Source organism: Pteronotus mesoamericanus, unplaced genomic scaffold (genome assembly GCF_021234165.1).
Source record: "Pteronotus mesoamericanus isolate MK-2021 breed Mesoamerican mustached bat unplaced genomic scaffold, CSHL_Meso_final contig_502, whole genome shotgun sequence".
Classification (NCBI taxonomy): Eukaryota; Metazoa; Chordata; class Mammalia; order Chiroptera; family Mormoopidae; genus Pteronotus; species Pteronotus mesoamericanus.
This window is the reverse complement of record NW_026555187.1, coordinates 7,336,105-7,360,932: the sequence shown is the minus strand read 5'-3', so window position 1 is coordinate 7,360,932 and position 24,828 is coordinate 7,336,105. Positions and strand designations below refer to the sequence as shown.

General features: G+C 49.4%; 1 protein-coding gene across 1 annotated transcript in view; it reads right to left on the bottom strand.

Moving 5' to 3' along the window:
- Positions 1-24,828, bottom strand: part of DOCK5 (dedicator of cytokinesis 5) — a 186,354-nt gene that overhangs the window by 58,239 nt on the left and 103,287 nt on the right. Inside the window, exons 14-25 of the mRNA XM_054578985.1 lie at positions 21,072-21,196; positions 19,542-19,640; positions 18,161-18,233; positions 15,856-15,959; positions 14,655-14,838; positions 8,406-8,503; positions 8,079-8,168; positions 6,157-6,257; positions 4,311-4,445; positions 2,576-2,687; positions 1,600-1,670; positions 900-1,006 (exon numbers count right to left, since the gene is read on the bottom strand). Of these exons, the coding sequence (XP_054434960.1) occupies positions 900-1,006; positions 1,600-1,670; positions 2,576-2,687; positions 4,311-4,445; positions 6,157-6,257; positions 8,079-8,168; positions 8,406-8,503; positions 14,655-14,838; positions 15,856-15,959; positions 18,161-18,233; positions 19,542-19,640; positions 21,072-21,196 (1,299 nt within the window). The remainder of the gene's footprint in view (positions 1-899; positions 1,007-1,599; positions 1,671-2,575; positions 2,688-4,310; positions 4,446-6,156; positions 6,258-8,078; positions 8,169-8,405; positions 8,504-14,654; positions 14,839-15,855; positions 15,960-18,160; positions 18,234-19,541; positions 19,641-21,071; positions 21,197-24,828) is intronic.

The window sequence follows — 24,828 nt, the reverse complement described above, 5'->3', positions numbered from 1 at the left end:
TGGTCCAGAGTCACACGACCAGCCAGGAGCAAGCCCGAGGGGTTTTCTTGCCACCACATACTCCACTCTCCTCCCTCTGAGGGGGTCCTGCTGGTCCTCATACCCCCAGGCAATGCAAATAACCCTCGGTGCATCTCGACCTTGTGGGAGATGCAAAAGAAGTTGCCACAGCTGCCAGTCCTGGGCTTATTAGGGGAAAGACCAGGTGTCAGACCTCCTGCCCGTATTAGCTTTGGGATGGGAGCAAAAGGATTTAGACTCAATGGCTATGGGCTTGACTCTAAGTACAAAATCAAGTGTTTTATCAGCAGCAGTGTTTTCTCTCCTCTACCGCCACCCGCCTCCCACCAGTACACTAGTAATAGCTGCCCCACCCCCACAACAATCCTTTGATTTATAGTGCTTGCCAATTTCCGTGCTGTAAATATTTCCACCGTGGTCAATTTGTACTACTCATGTGACACGACTGAGCGTGGAGTTGAGAGCAGATGTACATAATCAGCTGTCCCGGGCTGGTGGCACCCAGCACCCTGCTGACCCCCGCCCCAGTCTTTAGGGATATACTAAGAACACATCAAAGAAGAAGCAACTATTTAAAAGGACCATCTTTCACACTTGCCTGTTACTTCCTGGGGTTCCTGTTTCATGGACAATACTCTCTAATTAATGAAACACTTGACTGTTCTCATTAAGAAAGACATCATTTTGCTCTTTTAGGAACTATTGGAAATACTGAACTGACGCCACCTTCCCCTTAAAGCTGGTTTCCCAGGAGGGCCTCAAGTGCCAACAAACACCTGGCGAGGGCATCCGGGACATTTAAAAAAGGGCCAGTGCTGGCTGAAGCAGCCAGACAAGACTAGACTTTCAGCAGGTAGCTGTTTTTGGTGGAGACTCACCCGATTGCCGAAACAGATTGCTCTCTACTATCTTGGACATGCAGTTAAGCTTCTGGCGAACTAACTGGTTGTCGGGAATGCTCTGAATGAACTTGCAGAAGAGCACACTGGAAGAGAAGCCCCGGTGGTTAGCGTTTTCATGGTGCCACGTTCAAGGTATCGTCCCACTTTTCTCCTCTGCCCCGGGATCAGGATGTGGCATGGTCACCTGGAAATCTCTCCCCAGTAACCCAAGAAGTCTGTCTCTAGCAAGCGAAGGAGAGACAGGCTGTGTTCCTGGCTCACTACAGGGCTCAGCCTCAGCGCCGACCCGGCTCGAGCTGCCAGAGCGCGCCCAGGCCCCCAAGTGCTGGCCAGACCTGCCCCAGCGCCCCACCCGGCAGACTGCTCTTTGCTAACCCCCTCCCAGTGCCTGTTGCCATCTGACTCTGCATTCCTGGGGTGCTTAGGTATAGGCCTGGAAGCATGTTATTATGTAGTTAATTTCAGGCCTGCGTGTTTTAGTTCCCCAGAGAAAGTGCAGACCTCTTCAGAAGCAGGCGTTGTGTCTTCTTTTGTATTCTCCCCAGAACTGAGCACAGAAAGGTGTGCAGCTAATACGTGTTTGAAGAATAACAGCCCAGCCGCAGCCCAAGCCCCAGCCAAGCAGAGGGACCGCTTTTCCGTTAAAGTCAAGAAACAAATGTTTTTTGCCATTTACCTGAGCTCAACAGGATCAAACACAAGTTTGACGTCATTAATTATGCTCGGAAGGTACTTCAAAGCTGCACCCTGTAAGAAAAACACCAAAGGCAGGTTCCGTTGCCGAGCAGGACAAATATAGAATTTACTGCTTGACCCCAGGAAGAAAAGGTTTGGGTCTTAAACAGGGAATGGGGCAGAGATGTTCTTGCAATGAAGAGGGAAGCCGAGGTAACACGCAGTCTCCTAACAGGGCGGTCCAACCCGTAGCCCGCGGGCCGCACGCGTCCCCGGATGGCTGAGAACACGGCCCAACACAAAATTGTAAAATTACTTTAAAAATTATGAGATATTTTTGTGATTACGTGTCACAATGTATTTAATGTGTGGCCCGTGACAACTCTTCTTCTGGTGTGGCCCAGAGACACCAAAGGGTTGGACACCCTAAGATCTTTTTCCTGAAAAGTCAGGAGGCACAGCTTTCTGGCTTCACTATCAACAAGAAATCACCCATGGGGACCCCTTCTTCTGTCTAAGAAGGTAATTAGAACCTTGGCCTCTCCCTCACAACGCTGCCATAACAAAGAATAATAAAGTTTAAACCTGAGTCTTTAAACGTTATGTATTTTATATTAAAAAAAATTGATAATGATGAAAATGATGGTTACTCTGGCCTTCCGGAAAAAATAGAAGAACTAAGTATAAAAACCCGTTGCTTATAACATCACAATCACTGGGCTGAATTCACGGGGCCACCAAAGTCATTTGAGGGATGTCTAAAAGGGTAGCTTGTATTTGGCAAAATGACACCTGTGAATATAAAGGTGCAATAAACTTAAAACACAGGTTTTCCCCGTTTTCTGTAAGCCATACTAAAATTCACAAGCTCTCCATGAATGATGATTTATCTTGTTTGTCTCCCACCAAAGCTAGTTCTATTTTGTCCCAGGGCATCCTCACGAAAAGCATCAAGTTACCCATGAAGCCATTCTGACCTTGATCTTGACTGCTTCCTCCAGAGACCTGTCCATTAGTGTGTTGAAAGAGAAGAATAACTGGCGGATTGAGTTATTAAATTCATCTCCATCTTCACTTTGGCCATAAAATCTTAATAGGAAAAAGGGAAAAGTAGTCAGGCTTTCCGTCTTTTAAAGAAACGGTCAGGTCTATCTGCTGCCCAAACGGCGCTGGAGGCCCAGCCTCCTGGGCCACCGCTTCCAACTGCATGAGGCGCCGTCACGGGGGGTGCCGAGGTGGTTCCGAGAGGAGCCCAGGAGGCAGAGAGGATGCTGCCACCTGACATTACCGCCAGGAGCCAGCTGTATGCGATGTCCTACCACAGATTTCTCCAGCTGGCCCACCACGATCAGCTGGTCAGGCAGAGCTTCCCCAAAACTCCCATTCTGTGCCACTCAAATCATTCCGTCTTATCTACTCAAGCCCTGATCATCTGAGCTGCTGACATTCCAGACCATGGGCAGAAAAGCTTCTTAACCCAGAAGCGTTCTGAGCCCAGCCCGGTCTGCAAATCCATGCCATTCCATCCATGAAGTGGCCATGCGGGTGATGGCCTGCTCTGCAAGGGGCCTCCCCGGATCCAGGGCACCCAGGTCTTCGCTGACGCGTGCTTGTGTGATTAAAGTCCTCTGCTTGTCGTCAAGACGTGTCCGTCAACTGAAAAGCTGGTTCTTCCGCATCAGTAAGTATCACAGGACAAATGTGACATTTTCTTTCTCTCTCTCTCTCTCTCTCCCTTCCTTCCTTTCTTTTTTGCTTTTTATTCAGTGACAAATTTCTGTCCTTAAGAATTTATATTTCTATTTTAAACTTTATAACATTTAAAGGTGAAGATAGGGTATGTGTATTGTGTTTTGATAATGTATATGTTTTAAAATTTAATCAACCACTTGAATTTTCCTTTTGCAAATTATCTACTTTTTTATTGTTTAGAGATATCTGTCATTCATTTCTTGATTTATAAAAGCCTTTTATCAGTAAAGCTATTCTTTGATCTGTACTATATGTCACAAGCTTTTTTTCTTTAGATTGCTTGTTAGTCTTTGCTTGTAGTTTTTAAATATACAAATTTTAAACATACACATGCTTGAATCTACAGACCTTTCCCTTCTGCCTTATAGATACATTTTAACAGTTTAGAAACCCAGCTGTTACTAAAAGTGAGGGACGGCATTCAGCTGTGAGCACCCCCAGGAAAGGGCTTCGTGTTCCTTGATTTCGTCTCTTTTTGATGCATCTGGAATTCCAGGACTCCAGGCTGGGAATTCTCCTCTCTCTGTGGCTTAGTTTCGCCAGGCAGCTGAGCATGGTGTCAGCAAAGAAACTCACCCCTCGGGAAACATCGCGCCAAACAACTACTGCCATTTCCCCTCCATTACCAGCAGCAGCTCGCAGTCTAGGTCCGCACGCCCCGCACCGTCATGGGGCCCCCGGCAGCAGGAAATCCTGCCACGGGTGCGCGTCCCTGGAGCTGCTGTCACCACTAAGGCTTCCAGCCAACTGCACGCCTCAGTCCTCTGTCATTGCTGTCCCGGAAGCTCCGCCGACCCGAAGGACTTCGCAAGGACCTCCTCTAAGGGTTGCCCAGCCCCCTCCGCCTCCGGCCCTGCGGTTCTGAACGCTGCTGGCCCCTGCGTGACCCACGAGCCCGGGATTAGGGAACGCGCTGTGAAGAGAAGGGATGGTGTCACATTTTATTGCAGCGACCATTACCTCAGGTAGAGCACTCTGGATTGGACGATGAATCTAAACAAGTACTTTAAGGCTTTCAAAGCAAGAAACAGCAACTTCGTCTTGCTGGAGTCCTCTGCATTAGCCACATAAAAGTTCAGTACCTTGGAGAGTTTCCTTAAAAGGGTGAGAAAGGAAACAATGTCAGTGGGGCAGAGTGGTCCTCAGAGGTTTGGGGTGTCCACAGAGTGGGGGCTTGGCATCCTGGGGACAGGGTCACTGCAATCACGATCTTTTCTCGACCACGTCCCCAAAGGGGAAATTGACTCCTTTGCAATTTAGCTTCCTCCCCACAGTCTAGATTTGGGGCTTCCCTTCTGCTTAGAAAAAGGGGGTGGTCTCTTTCCCTTTGTAGGATTTTAAAACAGGATGAAGAAATGAAAGGGTTGAAAATTCAAATCCTGAAGCTATGTTAGCCTCTGGTATGTTATCCAGAAATTTCTAGATGGGAGATATCTTCCTTGCAAAGGAGAGATTGACTGCCTGAGGTAGCAGCCTTAAAAGATGTCTGTTCCCTCGGATGGGCCCAAACCCGGCGGCACCCATAAACGTGAAGGCAGGCGGAGGATCGTTGCGTGGCGGGGAGAACAGCAGCCCTGGCTCCGCGCTCCCAACAGAGAGCCCTGCTCCGCGGCCACGGATGGCTCTTTTTGTCTTTCTAGCGCCTTCAGACGAGGCACTGTCCTAACCTCCTGCCAATTCACACCCGGCAGGGCACTCATATTTGGGGCTCTCCTTCGGGGATCTATGAGTTTCTAAGAAAAAGCCTGCAGGTGCATGTACGACAGACCAAATCCAGATTACTGCCCGGTGAGGGGCTGCATCGGGCTCTGTGCGATGGAGATCTGGAGCCGGATCACCTCGCCCTGGCTGCTGCTGTGTGGGGGGTCAGGCCGCGGGCTACAAACCCCGACCTCTGGCACAGCGCGCGCTGCTTCCCGCAGCCCAGTGGGCATTCCATGCTTGCGTTAGTCGGTGCCTACGCTGCAGGAGAGCTCTGCTATGTCACTTTTTCTGTTTTATTACATTTAGGGGCTTTCATGCAAATAAAACCAAGAACTTTCCTGTACAATTCAGAAAAGGCACAAGAGATGAATGATTCGATCTAAATATCAGCCAGAAGCAAATGCCACAATCCGGCAAAAGCCACTGTCAGAAAGATCTTTGCCAATCTCTACTCCATTGCTGTCGCCACTGACCACGCTGCTCTGCACAGTAGCTGGGGTGCGAGGAGGTGGCGTGACAGGCCACACAGCACCCGTGAAGGGCTGGGTGCTGGTGGGTGGAGAGTGGAGTGAGCTGGGCTGCTCCCTTAGCCGGGGCGCATGCACCAAACCCAGGACGGCTACACTACGAAACGGAAGAGACCATTCCCTCTCAGGCAAAATAAGGAAAACGAGCTCTTCTCCTGTCCTGTAAATAACAATTCTCTCAGATGTGGTTTTGCTTAATCCACTGCTGGCTCCCTCGGGGGCCTCATGCTAGTCTCACTGACACCTAGTTCCTAAGGCCCTGGGTCTGGCCGCCTGTCCTTCCTCTTGCTCTGTGGCTTCACCTCCTCACCTATATGGTCTGCCTTCTGAAAGCCACACAGCCGTTTCTCTTGTGTCACTTCCCAGAGGGCAGAGCCTGGACGTCACACCCGTCCAGGGCTACAGCACTCGCATGGCCCCTCTTTCCACCAGGGAGCTCGGAACAAGTCTCTGCCTTGGAGTGGAGCCAGGTTTACACAGCCTACGACCCTCTCGTTTCTCAACAACCGTCCCAGCTACAGGTGCAAATTCCACAACCCGGCCACGAACGGGCTGCTCCCTTGCCTCATACTTACACGTATGCCAAAGTGGCACTGAAGTGCTTGTAAATGTAGGTTTCCAGGACAGGGTTGAAATGCTGGAACTTGATGTCTCCTATCACTGAAATAATAAATACCTGCCAAAGGTGAGATAAATAAATAGTACCACTGCACGAGCCCTAGGTATGCTGTCAGCAAACCGGACTTTTATTTTATTTTATTAATCCTCACCCAAGGACATTATTTTTTTTCATTGGTTTTAGAGAGGAAGGAAGGGAGAGAGAAACATTGATGCAAGAGAGGCGCTTCAACCGGTTGCCTCCCATATGTGCCCAAGACCAGGGATCAAACCTGCAACCTAGGTATGTGCCCTGACCGGGTCTTGAACCCACAACCTTTCAGTTACAAGATGACTCTCCAAGCAACTGAGCCACACTGGTCAGGGCAGCAAACTGGACTTTAACGTTGGTTTGCTTCTTTATCAGGTCTGTAACAATCTCACTTTACTCTTCCAGAGCTGAAGTCCAGCCTTGGGTGTCGTTTTATTGAACATGAACAGTAACCACTATTAAGTGTCCGGCGCTGAGCTGGAAGCTGTGTGGCCACCAAAAGCCGCCCTGGCCCCAGGGCGCTGACCATCTCCAAGAGAGTCCGTCCAGCACACAGCAATGCAAGTCAGGGGAGAAAGTGTGATGGGGGGGCCGGGGGCAGGGCTTCCTGTGGGGCGAATGCCCTCTGACCCAGGGTGCAGCCAGTGAAACATTCCATGAGTTTCTCCTCATGCAGGTGTGTGAGTGCCCCAGGACCCTCATCCTCGTATCTCCACCAGGAGCATAATCTACAAGTGGCCTCTTGGCACCTACTCAGGACAGAGGAGCACAAAAGAAGGAGCCCCTGAGACCCCCAAGTATGCCCTGCCTGTCCCGCTGGAAGGTGTCTCCAGGCCTCATGGCACAGAGCTCAGAGCCACGGTTTCTCCCTCCCGGAAACCCGACCGGGCGTGACCTGAGCCGGAGGCACTGCCTGTCTTCATCCGACACCCCTGCCTTCCAAGCCCTGGCTGCTGCCCCAATGGGCCAGTTTCTCCAAGCTGCTGATGACCTAAAGCTTCGATGTGCCTTCCTCCTTTGCTGTGACGGTCAGGTAAATCTGCACTGAACCGAAGCCCCGACAATGAGAAAAACACAACTTGGCTCGGATGTGTCAGCGTCTCCCCTCCACCGCCTCCAGGTCACCTCCCCCAGTTGAGATATCAGTTCTTGGAGCAGACGGTGTGCTAATCACTTTGCATGAGAAATTTAATTGTCTGCAGGGCTGCGTTTCGTACGTATATGAGGTGAAGACTCATCTTGGACTTGTAAAATCAGTCTCCCTTGCATGGACACACACACAACGAGCCACAAGCGTCTTGGTTAATGGCTTCTCCTGGTTCTTGACCAGACAGCTTTCACGTGAGTTAAAGTGATTCCTGATTTCTAATGTCATATAACCTTGTTTTCCCCCATGAGAAAGAGAAAGCACGTCAAAACTGAGATCTAACAGGAAATAGAAAAAAGAAAGTATTTGAATGTAAGTCAAATGCTTCTGATTTTACTTTCAGAAATTTAGCCTCAAGAAATAGTCAAGCCCTGGCTGGTGTGGCTCAGTGGATTGAGTGCCGGCCTGCGAACCAAAGGGTTGCGTGTTCGATTCCCAGTTAGGTTGCGGGCCAGGTCTCCAGTAGGGCCATGTGAGAGGCAACCACATACTGATGTTTCCCTCCCTCTCCTTCTCCCTCCCTTCTGTTCTCTCTAAAAATAAACTAATAAAAAATTTTTTTAAATAAAATTTTAAAAAAAGAAATAGTACAGATGTTATACAAATATTTATGTAGGAGTCTATTTATCACAATTATTTATAATAGATGAATAACTAACAGGTGAGAGAATAAGCACTAGTTAATATGTTTAATTGCTTACCAGTGCATCAAACACAAGAAAGTCGTATGTTTCATTGTCTGACATTTCCATCATTATGTTAAAAAGTGCATCTAGTGTATCTTGCAAAAACTGAGGAAAGAAAAATAGAAAGGTTATTTGTGCTTTTGGTCCAGCTACATACTGCAGAAATTTGAGGATAATGAAGTTTCAACGGCATAGGTTTAAAAATAGCGTTTTCTTAAAAATCACACACTTGCTTCTCAATGTAGCTACCAAGTTTCACATTTACAATGGGGTAGGTTTCATTTACAATGTTGAAGTCATGATACAGTGGGTATATTTCTAAGTATGACTATATAAACATACCTTAACAATCTCTGCTCCTTCCACGTCCTTTAACTTCATTAAGTTGTGCTGAATGTTCTGGGAGTTCGAACGCCAATTTAACAAGCCTAACAGGTCAACTACAAGGAATGAACACAAATCATAAACATTAGGCGCCGATGAGGAAGAGCAACGCGGACCATTTCTGGGTAGAGCTACAGAGCTCTCTAGGAAAGACAACGGCTCTTAATGGTGGCCGATACCTTACGTATTCTTTACTGCATCCTATCTAAGTCAGAGGAAAACCTTGTGGTCTTCTTTCATTTTTCAAAGACAAAAGAAATTAACCACTTATGGTCAGGAACGTAAAACAATACCTGAATACAACTCACATTTTGCAATAATGCCACCCAGCCACACAGCAGACACCTGCTGATGCCCAGCTCATGCCTTCCTGCCTACAATCCGCTGCACCTGCTTAGCTCCTCCCTGTCAATACCTGTGTCTCGGTGGACTGAGTGAAAAGGGAACTTAGATACATGCATTAATTCATTTAAACATCACATCCACACTGTAGACCAGATCTGATTTTTTTCCTTTTTTGAGATGAGGAAACTGAGGCTTTGTGAAACTGAAGTCCCTGCCTTCAGTCACACAGCTGCCAGGGAAGGAACTTAATTATAGACTGATCTGATTCCAACCAGCTGTGCCGCTGCTGCCTGGACAGCCTGCTCCCCGGCACCCGCAGGGACGGACAAGCAGCTCGGGCAAGCCGCTAAGAGGCTGAACAGATTCACGGCCCTTCGGGTAAGTCTGGGGCAAAAGTCTTGAGATGACTCTGCATTTAAAATGCAGAATTTCAAATTTTCAAGCCACTTACAGCTTTAATGAATGCTGAGCTACTAAAGTGTCTCAAGGAAATACAGCAGGTGCCTAGGCTGTTACTACTTTAATGTTTTGTTCAGTGTATCAAGTAACTACTACTATTAACAGAGATGTATCTAGTAAAAGCAGCAATACATAGTTTTTAATTAATGGATAGATACACACGCACATATATATATAAGTAGTGGAAAACACATACTGTTCATTAGAATAGTCCGTTTGTGTCACAGGGGTATTTGTTTTATTGGCATGCACGTTGTCTGGTCCCTCACAAGTCTCCAAGACCCAGTGCCGGCAGACTCCCATTGTGAGCAGAATGAAGTCCCCAAGCCACTCACGGAAGGGAGGGAGGACCCCCGCGGCCCTCCTGCCAGCCCCACTGGCCACCGTCCTCTTTTTATCCCCAGCAGCCAGGCCCCCACGCGACAGCAGGCTCTGAAACCGCTCCCTGGTTTTGCATGTATTCTTCTCTTTGCCTGAAATGCACCTAACTACTAAGGATCTATGAGCTCCTACTTAAATTTCAAGGCCCATCTCAACCTTTATTCCCTCTGAGGAAAACTTCCCAATCATTCTCTGCTGTGGGCACTCCTTCCGGGGCATACATACACATATATGTCCAGAAAATAACAAATAATAAAGACACACTTGGTGTCTCTTGCGCTCTTCCCATAGATTTGAGCCACTTCAGGCAGGAACCATATTGCTTTCATTCTTATAACCCTCCCATGCTGCTAGGTATCTAGTAGGCGCTCAGTACATGTGTGGTGAAGGCCTGAGTCCATGGATGAAAGGATGGATGAAAAGAGAACCAGTAGCCCTGGGAAGCTGTCATGTGCTCAATACGATTCTTCAGTTCATTCACTCCTTCACCACTTAGTAACAGGCACCGCGCCGGGCCGCCCACGGCATGGCCCACCTCCGGCCCTCATCTCTACTTCCGCAGCAGGGCAGCGAAGGCGCCACCCCCTTCTTACTGCACTTCACTCACTGCTGCCTGAGAAGAAGGATGCAGACTCTACAGTCACCCAGGAGCTTTAAGCATCTGCAAAGCACCCATCGACAGGCCCAGACGTTTATTCCCTAAGACATTCGCATGCCCCATCACTGCTCCTAGTAGGAACGCATCTGTCATCTGCCAGATCCCAGGTCTTGGGGCCGGAACAGCGGTGGCACAGCACTGCGGAGACAGGCCTGGGCTGCTGCACTTCTGTGGCCCACCGGGCTGATGCACGCTGCTCTAGCTCATCCATCGCCTTGGATAAATGTACCGTGACTGCTTATGCATTCTACTCCGGTGAACATCTGGGTGGTTTCCAGGGTTTTGCTATCACAAACAACTCTGCTCTGAGCATTCTCTACATCTTCTGGTCTCGAGGCGCAGTAGCTCCTCTGAGACACAAAACGAGAGTGGGATTCTTCCACATCAGCAGGGATGACCGTCTTACACCGTACCAGGTATTTTCACAAGTCACCCCAAGTTGTCCCAGTTTCCATCCCCAGGAGAAGTATGTGAAAATTCAGGATGCTCTACACAACAGTCCCCAAACCTAGGACAGGAAATACCTTTGGGAGAGGATTAGAAACTGTAACATTTAATAAAAAAAAAGCAGACAGAGAGAAAAACCACACGCTTTGAAGTCTTATGTCCATTTGCAGGCCCCTGACCACCACTTATGACCTTAGGCAAACTATTTTAGCACTTTAACTCAAATTTCCGATCCATAAACTGAGCTCAGTAATGGCAATACCGGGGCCGTGCCCATGCTAGGGCCTGGCTGACTGGGAACAGCCCGGCACGGGGTCCCCCCGCAGGCCCCTGACCTCCCTTCTCCCTTTCCTGCAGCAACTAATCTATCCTCACCCTCTGTCCGGGCCCAGCAACAAATGAGCCGCTAGAAACCGGTCTGTTCTTGTTTTGAAAAAATTAATGAGGAGTCTACAAGTTCTGTCTCTAACAAGGGCCGGTGGCTTTTAACCTCCTTAGTCTGAACAGGCCTCCTAGGCTACGGAAAAATGCGTCTGGTCACGGTCTCCACGGGAGGGACAGCTGCCCTATTGGTCAGGAAAGGCCCGCAGAGATGGATGCTGTGCTAACACTCTCCAGCTTCTTCTTTCTCAAAATAAATGACCTTGGTTCTTTATCTTTTACATCAAGCTAGAGGAAAGCAGCTCCAAGAACAACCCGAGTGCTGTGCTTTCTCGGATGCTCGCGGCGGCCCGTGGGTCTCCCTGTCTTTCCTGTATCTGCCCTACTTCCTACCCCCAGCCATGCCAAGGGAGATCACGTCTGTCTGGTCTAGATCAGTTTGCCTCCTTAAACCCTCTTTGGGACAGGATATTATTTACGACTTCTTTTTGGTATGATGGATGAGCTGTTCTTAGATCTAAACACCAGGAGTGAGATGACGACAGAGGACAGGCCCCCAGGGGAACCCCTGCGGGTGGCGGAACGGGGCACACCTGTGCTGCCCAACACTGAGGCCGCCAGCCGCCCGAACCTACTGCGGCCCTGGAACGGCCTGAGTGACGGAGGAACTGAAGTCGTAACCTCATCCAATGCTAATTAAACGTCATGAGCTATGCGAAACCAGGGGCTGCCACAGGCAGGCAGCGCAGTTCCCGGGCATGAGAAGCTGGGCCAAGGGCCCCCAGCGGGCCCGGTGTCCACGTGCTGCTGCCCGGCGCTGGGCGCCCTGAACGCTGGCCTGGCGCTGAGACGCCCATAACAGCACAGGCATCTCCAACGGAAACGCCTTTTGCTTGGCCTTAGGAGTTAACCTTCAGGTGTTCATTACTTCTTTTCTTTGAACTCTAGTCTCTGGGAAGGACAGTCAGCGAGGTGTCTGACAAGTGCTGTCCCTCTCGGACATCCCTTCACGGTCCCAAAAGCACACGGATGCTTCAAAGTGTCTACGGCCAGACTTAAAAGTAACAGTTTGACGTTTCATAGAGAAACATTTGGAAAATACCAAAAACAAAGAAAATAAGAACCGTCCAAACTTTTGCAGTTGTTCCGCTTTGTCTCTTTCTGTGTACATATGACAGTGATGATGACAGCGATAACAACAGCTAATATTCATGGTGTTTATGAGGCACTAGACACTGCTGCTTGGCTTTTACTTATTTTAATTTACTTCACTCTTTGAGACACATATTATGATCACTCCCATTTTAAAGGTGAGGAAACTAAGTCACAGAGGGGTCAAACGACTTGCCTAAGGTGACACAGCTGCTAAGTGGCAGAGCTGGGATTTGAACCCAGGCAACTGGCTCCAAGTTGTCCTTATGCACTTACTTAAACAACACTGAGATTTTACTCTACGTGATATTAAAATTTTTTCATGTCTTTAAATATGTTTTAAAATATATTTGGCAGGAGCATATAGCTTGGCAGTTAATTCTACTACGTAATTCAAACTGATCCTGAGTGTTGGACATTTAGACATTTCCACTGTCTTCCATCATGAATCATAGGGAAACAGCTTTGTACATTAATCGTTGCGCGCACCTCTCATTGCTCACTTGGGCTCAATTTCTAGGGGTCAAATTACGAGGTCGAAGGGTCTGAACACATTTTAAATCTTTGATACACCTTCTAAATCATCTTCCATAAATAGTGTAACATTTCACCTCATATTCGCAATTTATTATGTCTACATTTTACCTAGCAAGGAGAATTCACTGATACAAGTTTGTCGTGTTGTCTGTGAAACTCAGAAAGCCTTCTGGTTTAAATTTTTGGTTTTCTTTTATCTTAATAGATTTTTTTTTCTTGGAGCAGTTTTTCACAGAAAAATGAGGCAGAAAGTACAGAGAATTCCCACAAATCCCTTCACTGCTCCCCGGTTTCCTGGTAACATCGTACATCCTGTGGTACATTTATCACAATTAACACAGTTTACTAACTGAAGTCCACGGTGTACGTCAGGGTTTGCTTCGGGTGGTACATTCCGTGCGTTTTGACCAACGTATGATGACCTGTGCCTGTTACAGCACCACACAGCACAGTGACGCTGCTTTAAAATCCCCTGTGCTCTGCCCATTCACCCCTCCCCCTCTCCCCCAGAGTCCTTTGCAACCACAGTTCTTTATAACGTCTCCAAAGATTTGCCATTTTTCTGGCTTACGTTTTGGTGCGTGTGCTTTTACTTTCCAACAGGTATCAGCTTTAACTTCACTCTTTTAAGTCTGGACACTCAGCCAAGTTGAAGTACTATCCATGTTCTCTAGCCAACTATGATTCATCAAAACAGTATCGACCCTTCTACAGATAACCAACCTCTGATCCTTGGCTGCGCCTCCCATCTCAACTGTCTCGTCCTAGCGCTGCCCTAAGGAGGCGCCCTTGCCAGGAGCCCCTCCCAAGCTTCTCAGAGGCCAAAGGCAGCTCGCCCACTGCGCAGCACCGGGCGACTGGAGCTCTAAGGCGAACCCCTTGAGCAGCTAATTCCTGGCTCACCATGTTCGGTAGGATGCTATGCGTTATGTAAATTAAATGAGTAGAAGTGACTATTGGCTATCAGATGCCATGATATATACTAGAGAAGTTATAAAAGATAGTAGAGATTTCAAGGAGGAGCAAAATGAAGCCCATTTTAACTATTCAGCTGGTTATAGGGAAACAAATCCCTGACTGCTTGGGAAAAAACAGGAAGGAGGCAGCTCTCTGGGGGGGTGGGCGGAACCCCCTGCCCCTGGTGGGGCCTGTCTGCGCAGGACACGGGCTGCCCTTCTCTGCCAGTGTCCTCCCAGTCACCCATATCCCTCGGCGGGTATGTTACACAGGACACATTATCAGAGGTCTTTGCTGCCTTGAAGGAAAGAAACATAAGACTTTCTAATCTTATATAAGTTAAATTCTTAATTTCCTTTGTCCAGAATAGGACATTTTAAGCCATTATTTTTTCCACAGGATGGGTTCATTGCAGTCCAAAAGCTGCAAAATGGCAAACAATTAAATAATTTATAAAAAATCTGTAGCACAATAAGTGCCACTTTGCAATGCATGTCAACAGACTTGCACAGCGAAGCCCAAAGGTTGTGACAGTAGCAGCCAGGACTAACGTGACTCATCCATATGCTCAGGCTCCATTTGCTAAGTACTGCCATAAAATCCAGAGAAGAAATCTTAGTGGGTCCCAATAAATACATTTATAGGTTTGACGATGTAGAACATACCCAAAGTGCTTCCTACCCTGTTTAAAAGATAGACAACAAAACCTCAGAAGGAGCTTGCTGTTTGGTCAGGACACCTGGTCGTCCCGGGACATCGCATGAATCCCGTGCGCCCAGCACCCCCGCAGAGGAGCTGCGGCCCCGTCTGGCCCGGCCCGAGTCTGACAGAGCCTCCCGGGAGGACCAAGCAGAAAGTGCGGTCTGGTGTCCTGCCGTCGCCACGCCTACCGTTCTGGGTGAGCTTGGTGGAGCAGATGACCGTGGCAACCTGAAAGCTGTCTCTGGTGCTGTCCTTGGCCGGGGCGAAGCCAGCCAGGGTCCTGGATGCTTGGAGCTCCTTTTCTTCCAGCTCCACCTTGGTGCCAGGCAGGGTCAGGTAGTACTTGGCATCTTCCATTTTCTTGTTCTCTCCCTGAAAAGGCAGCGTGTCAGCAATGCCAAACGATGGGCAAAACCTCTGACGTGCCAATGAAAAGAGTATCTCTCCTGGACACCGGGCATTTCCAGAGTAAGGGATGAGGCTTGATCAAGTTACGCCTAGATCCCTTCCCACGCAGAGGCACGGCGATGCCTTCCCAGAGCCAGGGCCCAGAAACAATTTCAACATTGAATGAAAATAGAGCAAGTTATAAGCTAGACCAGGAATAATCTAGGGCTCTGCTATAAATAAAGACATATTAAAGAATAAGGTTGGAGCTCCTTAAACCTCTAAGTGGTCACAATTATATGTTGTTGGATCGACTGGCTTCGTTGGGAAGAAATGGTTTGCCATGCCTTCCAAAACTATTTATGCACTAATAATAGCTCGTAAGGAAAGAGTCGATCAGAGAGATACATCTCCAAAGAGCTGCCAAGTCTGTGATACCGTTGGGTAAATGAGATCTTCTGGCATCTACCTTCTACTTAAAAATCTCAGCAGGTGCGATAGCTCTGGAACAGTTAGAGGACAAAACTGTCAGAGAAGGAAACTGCCCAATGGCAGGGAACCGGTGCCTGGCTCACGCTGGTAACGAAACCACATCCCGCCACACGCAGCACACTTGGCCCCAGCCCAACAGTGCAGCTGGCGGCGCTCCACCCAGGGGACGCGGAGGCCAGGGGGCAGCCCCGACCGGTCCCTTCCCCAGAGCGCCATCTGCAGGGGAAGGAGAACACTCTCTGCAGAAAGGCCCGGGACTCACGGCACCCAGGGGACTCAGCCTTCGGAAATGTAACCCATTCTCGGCAGAAAGGAATGGGACGCCCTGCCCTGCCCTGCGGCTGGCGGGACGCAGGCCTCCGAGTTTCTTTAAAGGGGCAGGGCAAACGCCGTGGCTCTAGAGGAGTTTTGGACATTTATACATGTGAATCTGAAAGGAACCTCTAGAACCCATTTCAGAAAGAGCACATATTTCCGCCGCACCCCCCAGGCACCCCCTGCTCACACCACCTTATAAATGACCAGGTCGTGCCTCCCGTCCTTCAGGGTGGTGCCGTCCGGGTTCATCAGCCTCACAAAGGCCACCCCAAAGGCTCGCTCCGACTTATCTCTGGCTGAAAAGACAGAAAGAACGCGTCTGAGCAGTGCAGGAGAGCTATCCGAGAGCGCCAGCGCCGGCGCCTGACCTCGCCTTTGGCTCCGAGGTGTGATACTCAGCCGTGCTGAAACCAGCAGGGGTCAGCGAGTTACAATAATCCATCCCTGCCGTGTGTGCCACAGGCTCCCTAAAGGAAATGTTTCCCAACCCGAAATCTGCTGGTACCTCCAGGCGTGCTCCTCTCTCTACGTTTACAAGTGAGTGAGACCAGCAACCCACTCCGTTACCAGTATCAGAGATGTGCCTGTCCACACCAACCCCGCCCCAGGTCAATTCCAACTCCGTGCACTGAATGCCCTGGTACCTGTGCCTTCTCCCTCCCTCCCTTCTGCTCCCACCCAAGTGCAGGCCGCCCTCACTTCTCCCTCTGTTTCTACAGGACCACCCTCTCCAGTCTCTCTGTCTCTAGTCCTTTCCAGCCATCGCTTCCTCTGCTCTACAGCCAGAGAGAGATCCCAAAGTCAAACCTAATCAGGTCAACAACCCTGCTCCCAAGCACTTCCACGAGGTTTCTGCTCTCCTCCTCCTTCCTAGGTATTAGCCCAAGTGCCAGGAGAGGCGGGGTGTGTGCTCTGTGGCACTTGGGGCGGGCAGGCCCCTCCTAATTTCTGCTCTTCAGGTCTGAGCTCACTGCACCCCCTACTCAGACGCCGAAGGCCAGGGGAACTGGCGGCCTGTTCTCACCACAGACACAGCTCTAAGGTTTGCTGTGACTCACGTGTCCCCGCAATGGCTAAGCAGTGACCTTCTTCTTTATCCATTCCCACTCTGATGACCACCTGGGCGGTGGTCAGTATGAGGACATTATGAACAAGGCTGTTAAATCACATGCCAAACCACGCCCACCCCCACCCCCGAGAAAACAGCCTCGAATGTCTCCTCCAGAACATGGTTCAAAAGGACCTTCATCTGCCACGACCTGGCTCCAGTCCACCTGGACCCAGACCGCAGAGGTGCCAACCCAGGCTCTGTCACTTACTAGCAGTGTGACTGTGGCCACGGACTTAACCTCTCTGTGCTCGGCTCCTTTATTATAAACGTAGATAGAGCAGTATGTGCTTTATCAGGTTGTGGTGGACATAAACCAGTGATGGTGTAAACAGAGCTTCATGGAGTGTCTGGCACACTCTAAATGCTATTGGTATATGTTGTTATATCAATATATATTGATATAATTGCTATTATGCTGGTGTTTGACTATTTGATATTGACCAAGTGGCCACTTCACGGTGTTCAGCCTAAGATTACCATTGCTCCCGCCGCTCCCTCTGCAGCCCGGCTGAGCTCACTCCGGTTTCCAGACACTGTCCCCCTTGGGCGGGCTCCCTCGAGTCTCAGCTAAGATTTAAGAAGCCTTACGCACAAACCCCAGAGTCCCCAGTGGGCCGAGGCGCTGCACGCTGGGCGCCCCGTAGCTCTGACGGCTGCTGGGGCCCAGGCCGCCGTGCTGCACTCCACCCCGCGCGCTCCTGCTCGTCTTCCTCGGGGGACCACCGAGGCCCTTCAGAGCGGTGGCCCCGTCCCATCAGCGGTGACAGACCCAGGGCCGGGCCTGCAGTCTGGTATGTAGATGGGTCTACTATATTCAGTTTGAAATAAAGAATTGCATTTTCGTGCAGTGCTGAGTTACAAGACACTTGCAGAAGTTTTGTGATCAATCTGAAAACAATTCATTTTTTTCTTCCGGTCACACGTTAGGGCAACCACTTCATTATCTGTAATCTGGGACTTGAAATGAGAAAAACAGTAATTTGGGAAAACAAGAGATTACACAGTTTCATATGAAACTGTTTCCTTGCTGCGCACTTTTCAGCAACACGGCAGCGCACAGCGTGAACGTCTGAGAGGGAGGTGAGACACAGGGCACTTCCTGTTCCTGGGCGACGGCAGAAGCGTTTTTGTCATGGAGCATCTGTTAGCATCTCACAAAAATTTAGTATTCACAGAACACATTTTGGGGAAATTCTAATACAGAATAACAACACATCTTGAAAGCCCCAGAGAATTCATTTAATTTCCGATTTCCTTAGCACCAACCCATGCGTTCTGAAATACGGTGCCAGCTCTCCAGCCTTCAAGCTCTGTGGACCCATGGAAGCGCCGCCCAGCGAGAGGAAGCACGCGTTTATGGAGGTGGCGGCGCTGCTTCATACTCACATTCCTGAGACGATCGGTGCCGGAAGGTGAACCTCACGTGGCAGTGAGCAACCTCTTCTATGGCAATGGACACCTGCATGATAACAAGATGTTCTTCGTTCACGTGTATCCGTTCCTTTGTGCTCATAGCTCATTTTACAGAATGAGGCTCAATGTTAGGGTACGGTCACAGCACTAATTCCAAAAAGCACTGAAGTGCGATTTGGTGGAAGGTTTTGTTCAAAGGACACGGAGCTATTTTCGAGCTGCAAGACTCTTAGGAGATCATCTTTGCTGTTTACACAGAGTCTGAGACTGGAGATATTACGAGTTTCTAGTGTTTTCTCAAATATAAAGGAGGAGATACTTCAGAGGGAAAAGATCAGCCCTTTGAGGTTTATACAGGACCTTTCAGACTGCGAGGTGTGTATTTATATGGTATTAATTTGGGTCCTAATAGAAGGAAAAGACATATACTGTGGACGCGGGAGACTTTCGCTGCCTACATAACAAAGGTGGACAGCAAAAACTGAAGTCCAGGGCAATGAAAAGAGGACAGAATTTGTGACACACAGGGAAGCAAATCCTCGCACAACTGTATGATGGAATACTCCACAAGTATCTAAAAACACGCTTCTGAATACCTTTAATGCGTCGAGGTAAGTAGTTTTTAAAAGCCCAGTATGAATTTGTATAAACAGCACAATTCAAAACATCTGAAGCACCTAAAATTGTGGACAACAGTTACTTCTGTATTGAGATATTAACACGAGCGTGTCTTTCCCGAGTCTTCCCACGGAGCTCGGAAGGCCCTGAGTCCTCGGGGAGCTCTGAGTCCTGCTGGCGGAGCCTGGGACTCAGAGGCGGCTCTGACTCGGGCTCCGACACGGGGCCACTGCACGGTCTTGGGAATCACTGAGTCCTTGGAGTCCCAGGCACCTGAGCAGAGAGCGCATCACAGCCCTGAACAGTTTAGTTGCAGGGCTACTGAGAGGCTCCCCTGAGGTGGCTGCTCTGAAAAGCACTTTGCAGTGTGTAACATACATAGTCAAACTGAAAAGAATCCCAGAAAACTTGGTCAGAGGCCAAGAAGAAAAAAATGTTAGGCAACTACTTGCAGAGTGTGAACATTTCCATTTGGCTTTGGACCATCGTGGCTGCCGATTACGTCATTGCAACCAGTCTCTCTGCTCAAATTTCGACACATTAATGAATGAGAATGCCATTGACGGAATCTGAGTTTCTTTAAGATAAATACTCTTCTGCAGAACTGTAACAGTCAGTTTTCGTATTGTACACCACAGGCGACCTACCTAAAACTTCGGGATAAAGTGAGAACGACTTGCAGGTAAAAAGAAAGGAACCTACGCGAGGTGAACATATGCCAGAGATACAGTCTCACCTTGACGGTCTCATACCAACAGGGCTGTTTGACTTGGTAATAGACGACTGACTTGTACTCTGAAATGCCTTCGTATCCCGCTCCAGGATGAATTGCTTTCTGTGGATGGAGAGAAAAAATGAGGAGAGGATAATATTATCTACAACAATGAAGGTACCCCCCCACACCACGCATGCGCCCTCTGCCCTCCACACGGCCAGCCCAGGCCTGTCGCGGGCGGCCATACACTGATCACACCCGGGACACGAAGAGCAGAGTAAGAATGAGCTTCTACAACTTCCTCTGAGGGTCTCAGTGTGGTGATCGCTAAGGGACCCTGCACCATCCTAACACTCCTCTTTGCTGCAACTTTTATTCCCTCTTCCCTCACCAGACACACAGTCCTCTTTCTTCCCTCTCATTTCCTCTTCCAGGGAACAGTGGCCTAGTGAGGGCAGTCAGGAGCGCGGCACAGACTCAGGTCGCTCCCACGGCTTTGCAAGGCCCTGTCCATACATTAAGGACCTGCTGTATAGGGACAGCATGCTCCCCAAAACTTATGCTGTGCCTTTTCCTACTAATGAGCCACTTAGTAAAACCAGCTTCCATGGGGGCACCTCCAAGCTAGTTAGCAAAGCTGTGGAGTGGTCGACTTGTAGAAGATGTGTACTTGCCTACCAATACCACAAAAGGGTCGCTCCCACGGCATGGCCCACAGAATTCTGCTTGTCCCATGACGCAGAATGCTGCTCAACTAGTCAACAGTTTCCCTCGAAGATTATATACCCAAGGGAAGGTGACAGGGTCGTGTGCCCTGTGGTTCCCTCAAGTGCCTACACAGCGCGGCACACGGTGAGCTGAGTGCGCCGACAGCTGGATTCTTGGATTCCAAAGCAGGTGACCAGGGCTCCTCCGTGAGGAGCCAGACGTCACTGAGACAGGGCAAGCCTCCTGTCTACATCCTTCCCTCTGTTGTCAGAATCCGCCGCATGGACGGCTGCAGGGCTCCGGACGGAGAGTCAGGGTTCCTGGATCCATTTCCCACTCCCCCACTAACCTGATTCCTGAGAAAATCACTTACTCTCTCCGGGCTGTGGCATCCTGATTAGCTGACCTCGGACCAAGAGGCTGCCAGTCAGACAGTGCTCTGCTGGGCACGCCCACCTTGGCTCTGCTTGCCCGGTGCAGGAGACAGACGGGCCTTCCAGTGCCCTCTGGGCACACGCCACCTCCCTCAACCCCCGAGGAAAGGGACAAGCTTAGAAGTGGCTGAATAGTTGGAAAATGACAAAGAACCTCTGTATTGGGAGCGTGCACGTGAAATCAGGAGCAGCTTGATCTATTTCTCAGCCCAGGAGACATATAAAAATAAGAGTCTAAATGGGTTCCTTACTAAAACTGGTCATGGCTAACCACAAATTTAACAGGTTTCATGGCTTTCCTTATGAAAAACCGGATACACCCTGGCGAGGAGAGCAGTCGCCCTCAGGCGGGAGCCCTGGCGTTGTGAGGCAGCGTGGCGGCAACGCCACCCGGGGCCACGGCGCGTACCTCCACTGTGTTGCCCTCCTCGTCGCACACAGACATGGTCACCTCCACGTTCTTGGGCGTCTTCTTTTTCCCTTTGTCAAACTCCCCATGAATCAGGGTGATGTAAATGTCATTGCGGACATCTCCTGTAACAGGACAACCAGCCTGTGAACGGTGCTGAGAAGGTCGCTGTTGCTTTTCAGGATGTAATAAGATAAACTGCAAGTAAACCAGGAGGGGCCAGCTCTGACTTTATGGCGAGCTGTTCACGCAGCACCTTCTGTTTGTGCTGTTCTCTTCCGATCACCTCATTCTGCCTTTCCCTGCGCAGCAAAGCATCTCTGACGTGCAGCTCTGAAAATATGAACTCTTTTCAATAGTAGCCCTTTGTTCCACTTAATAATCGCTAATTATAAGTACACTGTATATTTTATTAGGTTGCAGTGGAAGATTTTTTTTTCACTAATGCCTTGGGGAGTGTGATATTTTAATGTGTCTGAAAATAGTGAAGGCTAGTATTTACTGAGTGCTTACTATGCACTAGGCACAGTTCAAAGTATCTTATATGCAATAATTTATTTAACCCATTTAACAACCTGGTGAGATAGATCCTATTTCTGAAACCAATCAGAAGTTTTATGTCTATTTAATCTATACGATATCAAACTGCCTCCTGGAGTAAGAAGGAAATCTCAGACCGCTGCACGGCACTTAGGGTGCATACTCAGAGCACATCATTTTCATTGCTTATCTGACTGGGAAGAAGTTAAGATAGTGGCGAGGGTGAATAAAAAGGAGCTTATTTAAATATTACAGTTGGAAATCTTAATTGATATCCTCTTTATCAGCGGAGAGGTTGACAGTTTGTGTCAAAAGTCGTAACTGACACAGCAACTTCACTGATAATATTTGGCCAAAGTATTAAAAATGTGGGCCATGATTATTCCTAAGGATACTCACTGTGATATTGTCTATGAAAGTGAAACCTTGGAAACTCTCTCCACTTCCAACTATAGATAGCTGGTAGAATAAACGGTGGCAAAAAGATAAAGGAGTATTCATTTTAAAAAATGACTGAGCATCGACAGAGTGCAAGCACTGCACTGTCTGGGAGAAGATGGAAAGCCACGCCTACTGTGTGCAAGCACTGCCCGGAGCTCCTGGGGGAGGACAGTGAGCCACGCCTACTGTGTGCAAGCACTGCCCAGAGCTCCTGGGGGAGGACAGTGAGCCACGCCTACTGTGTGCAAGCACTGCCCAGAGCTCCTGGGGGAGGACAGTGAGCCACGCCTACTGTGTGCAAGCACTGCCCGGAGCTCCTGGGGGAGGACAGTGAGCCACGCCTACTGTGTGCAAGCACTGCCCGGAGCGTCTGGGGGAGGACAGTGAGCCACGCCTACTGTGTGCAAGCACTGCACGGAGCTCCTGGGGGAGGACAGTGAGCCACGCCTACTGTGTGCAAGCACTGCCCGGAGCGTCTGGGGGAGGACAGTGAGCACACACCGGCCTCACTCTCACATGGCCCACAGTCAGGTGGGGGAGAGGAGCAGCATCAGACAATGACATGATGCAATGCATCCTCAGCAGTGAGGGAACAGGCCAGGCTCTGTGAAGCTAAGCCTACATTCCAACCTTGTCTGGAGCGTACGAGCACCGTTCCTTTGCGCTGGCACTGGAGGGATGAGAGTACGTGAGCGCAGCACGTGCAAAGGCCCAGAGGTAGGAGGCATGATGGAAGTGTTCACAGTGTGGCGGTTGCTGCGACATGACAGACGAGAGACAGTCTCCCTAGGCTTGCAGGCCAGGCTAAGAACATGTGCTTTCATTCCAAATGTAACATCGGAATGTTTTCGGCACAGGAGGTATGGGACAAAATCAAGTGGGCTTTGAGGAAAGCTCACTCACGCTGCGGAGAGGAGAGGAAGTGAAGCACGAGCACGCAGACACAGGGAAGCCCGTTGGGAAGTGACGGAGGTGGCCCACAGAAGAGACGACAGCAGCTGCAACTCGGGTCGTGGCGATGGAAAGGAGGGTGTGGCTTTGAGAGGCCCTTTAAAAGTAAGACTGGATGGTCTCATCCATGAATTTTGAGTGAGGTGTGAAAGAAAGAGGGAGGGGACAAGGGTGACTTTCTTTTCTGTGCAGCTGGACGGACAGAGTGCCACTCTCTTAGATGAAACTGAAGATCCAGGCGCAGATGCACAGGGTCACAGGTTCAACAGGGAATTCTCAGTAATGACTGAGCAACGGAGGAGGGAGAAGAGGGATCCAGCCGGGGACAGCCGCCACGGGCGTCCTGAGGCAGGACAGAGTTGCACCTGTGGTGACAAAGTTCAGGGGAGTGGCCCTGAGGTGAGAGCGATGAGCTCGGAGCAACCAACACACAGAGGGCGAGCGTGTCGATGAAATCACCTGGGGACAGAATACAGATGGGATACACAGCGGGCCTTTTATGGGCTGCATTGTGTCCCCCAGATTTTCACGTTGAAGTCTCAGCCCTCAGTACCTCAAAAGGTGACTATATTTGGAGAGAGGCCCTTTAAAAAGGGCGATTAAGGTAAAATGTTTGGGCCTAAGCCCAGAGGACTGGTGTCCCTATAAGAGATTAGGACACCAATAACAGGCCGGCCAAGGGGCGACCACGTGAGGACACGGGGTCGGTGGCCGTTCGTACGCCACGGAGAGAGGCCTCAGAAGTAACCGAAACTGCAGACGCTTTCTTCTTGGACTTCCTGCCTCCAGAACTGTGAGAAAATACACTTCTGTTGTTTGAGCGCCCCAGTCCATGGTACTTTGTTATGGCGGCCCTTGCAAACTGACACAGGGCGTGGGAACCAAATACTGAGGAGCGCTCGCACGCACAGGCGAGGCAGAGGACGGAGGGGGACAGGGTCCCACGAGAGTCTCAGGAGATGGAGAAAGAGAAAAGTGTGGGTCACCAATGATGAAGGGGGGGAGCTTCAAGAAGGGAGTGACCAACAGGGTCACATGCTGCAGAAAGACCAGAAAGGATCATTATGCTAAAAACTGTCCTTTGGATTTCATGACTCTGCAATCTTTGGTGACTGTGGTGACGGCCATTCGGGAGCAGCTGGAGGGTGACTGGCAGGTGTGAAAAGAGAGAGAGAGAGTGTAACGGCTGCCGAGAACCGAGCTGTGAAGACAAGGGTTAAGAGGGGAAAGAGGGGCCGCGGGAAGAGTTCGGCACATCTGAAGCTGATGAGTGGCGACGAGAAGGAGCTACCGGGCAGGGGACATAGGCTAAGATCTAGTGTCTCTCCCAAACCTGGCTGATCGCTAGAATCACCTGGGAGCCCGGGCCTGACAAGCTGAATCAGAGTTTCTGGAAAAGTCTGGGAATCTGTATGTTGATGTTTCCCAGGTGATCCTGATTTGCTGATTCAAAGACTAGCATTTGGGAAGCATCAGCCTCGATGGTTTTAAAGCCTGCTATTGTCCTGGTAGTCTACGGCCCAATCCTATGGATATAAAGAACCTCTCCAGGCAGATTTCCAAGATAAATTCCCTTTGTCCAAAAAATACTCTATTTTTTTCAGATTTCTGTATTGCTGTAGCAATAAAACTGCCTTCAGTCATAAGAACATTACCAATACTTATGTTTTCAAATAACAGTAAGACAAATACATTTTCCCAGAATGTTGATGAATATGTGTGAGGGTAGAAGGGTCTGGAAGGCAGGTGAAAAACTATCTTCTTTCATAAAAAAAGATAATTTCTATTTTATAGCTCTTTTCTTCAGTCATTCCACAAATATTCT